Genomic DNA, 8,107 nt, shown 5'->3' with positions numbered 1-8,107 from the left:
ACCGAAAGTAGAAATTTTTAGTCCATATCGGGTAATCTATTCCTTTGGAAGTGTTCAGAATATACTTTGTTGAAATAAGTAATAAATAATATATATTGTATAAATAATTTGATTCTGTAATACTAATTTAATTAATTGTACAAACATGTATAATACAAATTTTGTTGACGAAATCACGTTTTAAATGAATCCATACGAAGGGTATTTTTTTATTTCTGTTTGTACTTTTTTCATTTTTAAATAAACAATCTTTTAATTTTAACTAATTAAATTACATATAATTTTAAATTTTTTAAATACTAAACTTGCCAAATTTTCAATAAGATTAAATAAATAAAGATAGTACGTACATTAATATTACTTAATTTTTTACACTATTTTCCTAATAGTTTCTGTAATACGAACTTTTCAGTATTCCGAAACCCCCTCCCCCTCTCAGCATCTATTAATTTGGATTACCGAAATTACTCTCTACTTGGTTATTTTGACTCAGATAATCTGAAACGACAACTGGGACCCAACATTTTTAATAATTCTCATTACTATGTATTCCATGTATTGGTAAGCAAAGGTAAAAATAAAGGTCAGACATAATAAAGAATAATTTCAAATAAAAAATAGAAAAATAATTTTAAAATAGAAACACCTTAAGTTAAACAGGCCTTACATTCAATGCAATACATCGAGTGCTTGTAGTTATAATATCTTTATTAAAAAATCTTAATATTAGATTTCTTAAAAAACATCTGTCACCTGACTATTGCAAATGAGGGCATCTGCTTAATGAGATTCTCCCTAAATTATGAGAGTCCTATTAGATTCCATTGAAATCGACAGTTGAGGCAACCTGTTCCGTCCAATATATTTAGCGTTTTCCTGAGAATAAATTGTCTCTTGACAAATAGTTGGAGCGCGAAGTCGTGGCATAGGCGAGCCCCCACCAACGTGCGTTTTCATAACACCGGTCAGAGAAGTGAATCTACTCAGTACTGTTCCAGACGCACGAACAAGGATATCTTCTGGGTAAGTCGTTGTATCTCATTGTGAAACGGAACTGTTCCTTTAGTTTATGAAATGAATAATAAAAAAAAAAAGTAGTAAAATACGTTAATGAAAACCATAAACAAATTTAAAATAGTAATAATTCTTCGAATATTAAAAATAAAAATTGATTAAAGTTTAAAGAAATTATCTAAACCTATACTAATACACCAATCTCAATTATTTTTCCCTTTTTTTAATTTCACAATTCTTGGAATAAACAAGTACAAATTGGCCACTTATTTTTCCTGCCGGATCCACAACGAATAACTCTTCTTTAAGGTTGAATTACTCCAAGAGACCATATACCTATTATTAAAATCAGCCTCTATGGAGAAATTAAACTTCAATTCTTTTTAATCAGGCAAAGGCGAGAAAAAAAATCATTTTTATAGAAATAAATATCTATTAAACCTGATAATGATATATATATTTAGTATTATAATATTTACGTATATAAGAAAAAAAAACAAATAGTAAAAAAAAACAAAAGCTTTCAAACTATTAGTAATATAAGAGTATAAAACATTAACATGACATGAAGGCTTATTATTGAAACTAAAGCTTCAACAAGAAATACATAGATTTAATAAAATAAATAAAATTAAATTAAAATTAAAGTATTAAGTTGGATAATTTAAGTAAGCAATGAAATCTTTGTAACATTCTCTTCTTTAAAATATGACTTATTTGTCACTTGTGTAAAATGTTAAATATATGATGTAAATAAATAAACAGGACTCAAATATTCAAAGTATTTGAATAAAGTTATAAAATCTTACATAGATTTAAATTTTTGTTCTAACGTTGGATAGTTAATTTTTTTCTACACTCCTCTTCTTGATGGATAACCTATTAATTTTCATGGAAATTTTTTTTATAAAACAGTTAGCCAACTTAATTCATTTTATAAATAATTTATTTAATAATTAATATTCATTTTTTAAAATGTTTCCTCATACAAACAAAATGGAAAGAATTTGGTGAGATTAGAACCATTATCAACATAATAAAAATTAGTTTCCATTATCTTGTCATCAGAGCTAAACTTGCAATAAGAAATATTTCGAAGAGCAAGTAAATAATGTGATTTTTTTTTAAAAAGAAGTTAATTTATTAATTTATATAACAAATATTTCCTTAATTTGTTTAAATAACGCTAAAATAAATTTAAAAAATAAAAATATCTAAAACATACTCAGGTATGAAACATTTAAAAATTTTATATGAACCATATTTTAAAATATGATCTTGCATCAACATAAGATTCTTATAGACCGCACCCAATCGAATGCTCTTAATTCTAGGATACAATATCAATTATTTGTACTTATTAATTATCTATATCAAATTAGGAAAATGTTAATTAAATATCGAGTTTAGGTTGCTACCACTTTCTTAATTGTAATATATTATGCGATAGTACTGCTGCGAAGCTTTTAAAAATTTAATTTTAATTTTTTTTTTTAATCCACGTGAAAATGTGTAGCTGTTCCACAAACATTTTGTTTAAAGTAATATGTTTTGTTTTTTTCATAATTAATTGGTTTAAATTGTTTATCAATTTGCTACGCACGCAATAATAATATAATTTAGTTTTAAAACTTTATAATTATAATATAGTATATACCTAATCAAGAATGTTTAATTAAAAATTAATTTATAAAAACTACATGTTTTGAATTAAAGAATAATTCTTTACTAATAGTATTTCATTATTATTAGTGATAATGATTGAAGATGAGTTAATGAACGTATTATATCAGAGGTATATGAATCTGAGGTAAATTGAATGAAGTGATAATCTAATGTTAAGACTGAAAATGCTATCCTTAAATTCTCAAAACCACCGAAATGTAAGGCTCAAAAAAATTTAACAAGATCATATGAAAGGGGTCGTTAAAATATTCAAGGCAAAAAGCTCTGTTTTTATGTGTGTTTTAAATGTCACATTATATAAGGAAACAAACAAATGTGAGAATAAAGGAGGGAAGTGCTTGTTATTTTTCAATCTCGGAATTGCTTAGCTCGCTCCTTCTGTCCAAAAATTTAAAAGTTAGAATTTACTAAACTATTATCCCTCTCACTGTTCTTTATGGATGCGACACTTGGCCTCTTACACACTAAGGGATGAACAGTGCCTTCAAGGGTTTAGAAAATAAAGTATTACCTAAAATACTCGGACAGAAAAAGTATGCCTTTAGAAGGATATGCAACAATGAATTGAATACTGCACCTGATAAATACAATTTAGGTTATAGCATTGCGGTGAATAAGATGGGAGTGTGTGGTCGTGGGACTTAAAAGGAGTAACAAAAGGTCCCCTAAATAATATAAATAAACACTGAACCGCCGGGTAAAAGTTCAAGGGGTTGACCGAAACGTAGATAGGAGGATTGCGTTAAGACTGATTTAGTAGATTTGGATTTGGGGAGAGGTCACTGGACAGATGTATGTACGAGTAAGAACTCGCAGAGAACTATTAGTGGTATCGGTTTCGAACCTTCGGGTTCGCTAAGCCTTCATCATTAATATTATTATGAGAATGTCACATACCTAATCATAGAATCATATCATCAATTGCCTCTTAAATTTTAAAAATAATGCTCTCTCTTTTTTTTATTTTAATTATAATATTTGTATTTATTTTATTTTATATTTTATATCCTTTTTTTTGTTTTATTTTTTAATTTAAAACTCATTACATCAGTGATACAGTATACTTAAATAAAATTATAACGAAAATATTTCTCACATTGAATTTCTTTTCTGATAAATCCTTATAGATCATCGTTATAGTAGTAAGTTAATTAATCAAAATGTTGTTATTTTTATTGGTAAAACCGTTAACAATTTATTTTATGATAACAGTAATATAACCTCAAATTTTATTTTATATGACTGTTTATATTATATAGTATCTACTTTCTGTTCATTTCATCAAATCCATACTATGTATAACCATACATGGATTGTACATAAATTGCTTCCTTTCCAATAAATTAATTCAATGAACCACTGAAATGTTTGTAAATTAAATATACTAATTCAATTAGTAATCTTTTATTTTTTTTCTGTTACAGAGCACAGTCTCACATACTTAAGAAGAAGCTAGAAAAATTTATATCAGGAAAAACAACAATGGACACCGTTGTTTGTGGAACAATGGACACCGTTGTTCGTGGAACATTGGAAATCGTCAAAGGTTTGTGACTTCTTAAGTACGTAGCATAGTTGGTTAAACGTTGCGTATTTGTGCGGTGTAAGACATTAACCCACTTTGAACCTAGATTTGCTTTATGTTATATAATGGTGGTTTATATAACCCATGATTGGTCCCAGAAACACTAAACCACTCAGAAGATCTGAGCAATTTCTCTTTTTATAATTAATCTACGGGGCCTAAGTACAACAACTGTGTTTTTGCAATAGTATCTCCGCGAATTTGTGGTAATGCAATAAGTAAGAAATAAAAATTAAGCAAAATAAATGTTGGATAAATATTAAGGAAATATAAGTGTCGCTGTCCCCGGCTTTAATGAACCATTTTATTCTCTTAAGCTAACAAACCGTATTTGATGAAACTTAGGGGTTTTGTAGCAGTTGGTTCGCAGTAGTGAATGTTACTGTTTCTTTTGGACTTTTCGCTGACATTTTGGATAAAACTTACAAATTTCATATCCTTGGAAAGTTGTCGGAAAGATAAGAGGTATAGTAGAATATTATAAGATTTTTTCAAACAAATTGGTAAAACGTAATATAAGTTGATACAGCTTAGTAAGCAAAAAAAAAGAACATTAACTTTATGATGATACTTGTTTTAAACATATCTTAATTAATTGGGATTTCAATTGCATTTCCTCAAATAGAAATTTTACTTTTAAGACCTATTTAAGATTAATCGTCCATCTTCGGAACCGCACAGTACTTAAAACGTACGTGAAACGTAGCAACGTTTTTTATTTAATTTTTACTGACAATTGGAACAAAGTTTGGACGTCGATAATTCTACCCACCTCGCACTTTGCGGGAGAAACTTACGAATGAACCTGTCCGGTTTCGATTACGTAAAAACAAGAGAAATGTTTTGAGTAGAACTAGCTAAATGTATCTAAGCGATAAAATTTCTTTTATCATTCCTTTTAATGCAGTTATCGAACAATTTAACAGTTAATAAAAACATTTAACGACCCCATTCAAAGAAGATAGTATTGCATCCGGGTATAACGTACTCAGGAGTTATCTTGTTGCACAAGAATCCTGCGTGTTTTCAAATTTTCACTTCCTCAGTTTATCAGTATTTCTGACTCGAGATTGTCTTTCAAATGTCGAGATACTTATGAATAATTAACTTGATGAGAAATAAAAAAAAATTATAATATAATACCAATAAATTCTTTAGTATACAATAATAATTGAATAGCAAAATTAAAAAAGATATTTATGATAACAATAACATCAATAAGAGATGAAAAGTTTATAATATATCGTCGAAAAAAGTGTAAAATCACATAACTATGAAATCACATTTTTCCAAAGGGATACAAAAAGTTAAAAAATTAAATTTTCTTATTGTGCTAGTTTATTTTTAAACAGTATGTATTAGCAAATGATATCGCGTACAAAAAATTAACAATTAACTGTCGTACATAGAAGTTACCCAAAAATAAAATTGTAAAATACCTCTACATCAAACCATTTTGGAACTATATTATTCCACAACGATATATTTAAACTAGATTATTAAAAAATATAACAACAACCATTTACCAAAATAATTACCATAATAAGTTAAATTTACAAATTTGATTCATATAGTAAACATTTTTTTAATATTATAATTTTTATTTAATATCAAATTTGATTAGCGAACAAGGAATGATGACATTTTTTTGTGAACCGTTTATAATAAAACTATAATTTATTTAATTTTATGAGTCAAATTATTCCATCCATCATTTAAAAAAAAATTCACTTCAACAGTTTATCCTATTAACATTTTAATTTTAACATTATATGATTAATTTTAACATAATATGATTGCTACCAATGGGTAGTTTCTCTAAACGCCTGTAACACTCCAATTTAACTTAGATCAGATTTACTAAATGTATCATAATGCACAGTGGTAAATAGCAATACATAAATATTAAAAAAAAAACAACATTATATGATAAGTATTTGTTTAACGAAGATCAGCTACCTACAGTCCTAATCTCTTTTTTGTAATAATTTCACTTTAATATGTGTGTAATATAGAATCATAAACATGTGTATACTTTGAGTTGATGAAACTTAAAATGTAAACAATACTTTTTTACAAATCAAATAGGGTTTACTTGACTACCTGTATCAATTTATTTGAAATTTATAATTTAATGCTTAAGCAATCAATTATACAACGCCGTCCCACTTATACCAAACCCCTAATGAGAGATCAGTGGAATTTCGAGGATTTTTTTAGGTTTATTATACAGTTACTTTATTGGAAGGTCAAAGTTTTCCACAGTAGTGGGTCAATTCATTGGTAAGCCAAATTCAAATGACTATGCGCGAATCGAAAATATGTGTCACTGGTACATCCGAATTTGGTCTGCCTACAGTGAAAGTTCCTCTTTACATAAAACCTGTCAACATCTTTTAGGAACCGGCTACGAATCGTGGTTTCAGATTCAATCGAACTGTCGGTTACCGCATTCTATTCGAATAACTTAACCAAAAAAAAAATATATTATCCATCATAAAATACGTTGAAAAAGTATCATCCTTTTATTTATTGTGAACAATAAATAATGTGAATAATTTTAAAAAAAATTATTTATTGACATTTACAACAGTACATAAAACACAAATAAATTTGAAGTAAAATCATAATGGTATGATATAGGAATGTAGAGAAACTACCCATTGGCAGCGCTCCAATATAAATAATAAATAAATAATTATTAATACGAAAATAAAGAAGAAGAAGCAGAGTATCAAAATAAATGTCATTTTTATATTAACGCTAGGTCCGTGTTCTGTAAAAAGGGGAAATTTAACAATTTGGATATATTCATATTTTTAAGGAGTATATTTTACATTATCAGTAATTGACAATGGCTATATTCTTACGAAAATTGTATTGAGCTCACGATGATTTAATTATGAATTTTCATTTTAAAAAAATATGTTTATTTCTTGCCTCAGGCAGTGGAAGTCATATAATATTTAAAAACCCTGTATTTAACTTTCACTGTAACTCCATACAATTTGAGGGAAAAAATCTTCATAGTTGTTTTGTATTTTTATTATTGTTAACAAAAAGATTATTGTCTGTTAGAAAGAAACATCAAAGATATTTCAGCCTATGTTGCTAGAGTTGTAACTGGTAGTTTCGAGAAAATTTCAAAATTAAAAGTGAAAAAATAGTAAAGTACAACACAAATGATATACAAAAACTAAAGAGAATAAATAATGAATTACTGAATGTGATAAAATCTTAAACCATTCAAAATTTGCGCTTACAATATGAAGTCGACTATAGTGGTAGGCGATAGTGAAATGCTTTTGATAGCAGAGTTTAGAAGGGGCCCTAGAACTTAAAATAAAAATTCAAAAGGCTCTCTTATCTTAATAAAAATACGATTTCAATATGCTTATTTTTTATTTAAATAAAACAAGTGTTATCCCGTTTAAGTCTCAAAATAATCAATATTTCTTATAAATCCAACGTTTCAGGCAAATCGGCCATCCTCAAGGACATTCTTAAACATAAATTTAGAAGCACATAAATTTTTAAAAATTGTATGCAGCTATTTTTCCCAGGACGGTAATGTTGTTGTTTTGATGAAGTATAATAGTGTTAATTGGCTGAGATTAAAAGTGTTAATTTAATGTAAAGAATTGACAAAATGGGGTAATTTTTGGACTGAAATTATTTTTTAAAAATTGATGTGGTTCTAAATTTCTATTTAACATTGTCTTGAGGATGACTGAATAGGCGAAAACGTTGGACTTGTAAGGAAATTGTTTTGAGACTTAAATGGTATAGAATTTATTTTATCTATACAATAATAACTAGTCT

General features: G+C 27.2%; 1 protein-coding gene across 1 annotated transcript in view; it reads left to right on the top strand.

The window, feature by feature from the left end:
• Positions 1-919: 919 nt before the first annotated feature.
• LOC106680675 (very long chain fatty acid elongase AAEL008004) overlaps positions 920-8,107 on the top strand; it is a 125,001-nt gene continuing 117,813 nt past the window's right edge. The window contains exons 1-2 of the mRNA XM_067049092.1: positions 920-1,023; positions 4,125-4,246. Coding sequence (XP_066905193.1) covers positions 4,183-4,246 — 64 coding nt within the window. The 5' untranslated portion in view covers positions 920-1,023; positions 4,125-4,182. The remainder of the gene's footprint in view (positions 1,024-4,124; positions 4,247-8,107) is intronic.

Source organism: Halyomorpha halys, unplaced genomic scaffold (genome assembly GCF_000696795.3).
Source record: "Halyomorpha halys isolate HHAL.00 unplaced genomic scaffold, Hhal_1.1 Scaffold276.1, whole genome shotgun sequence".
Classification (NCBI taxonomy): Eukaryota; Metazoa; Arthropoda; class Insecta; order Hemiptera; family Pentatomidae; genus Halyomorpha; species Halyomorpha halys.
The sequence above is the reverse complement of the archived record's forward strand: the minus strand, read 5'-3'. Positions and strand labels throughout refer to the sequence as shown.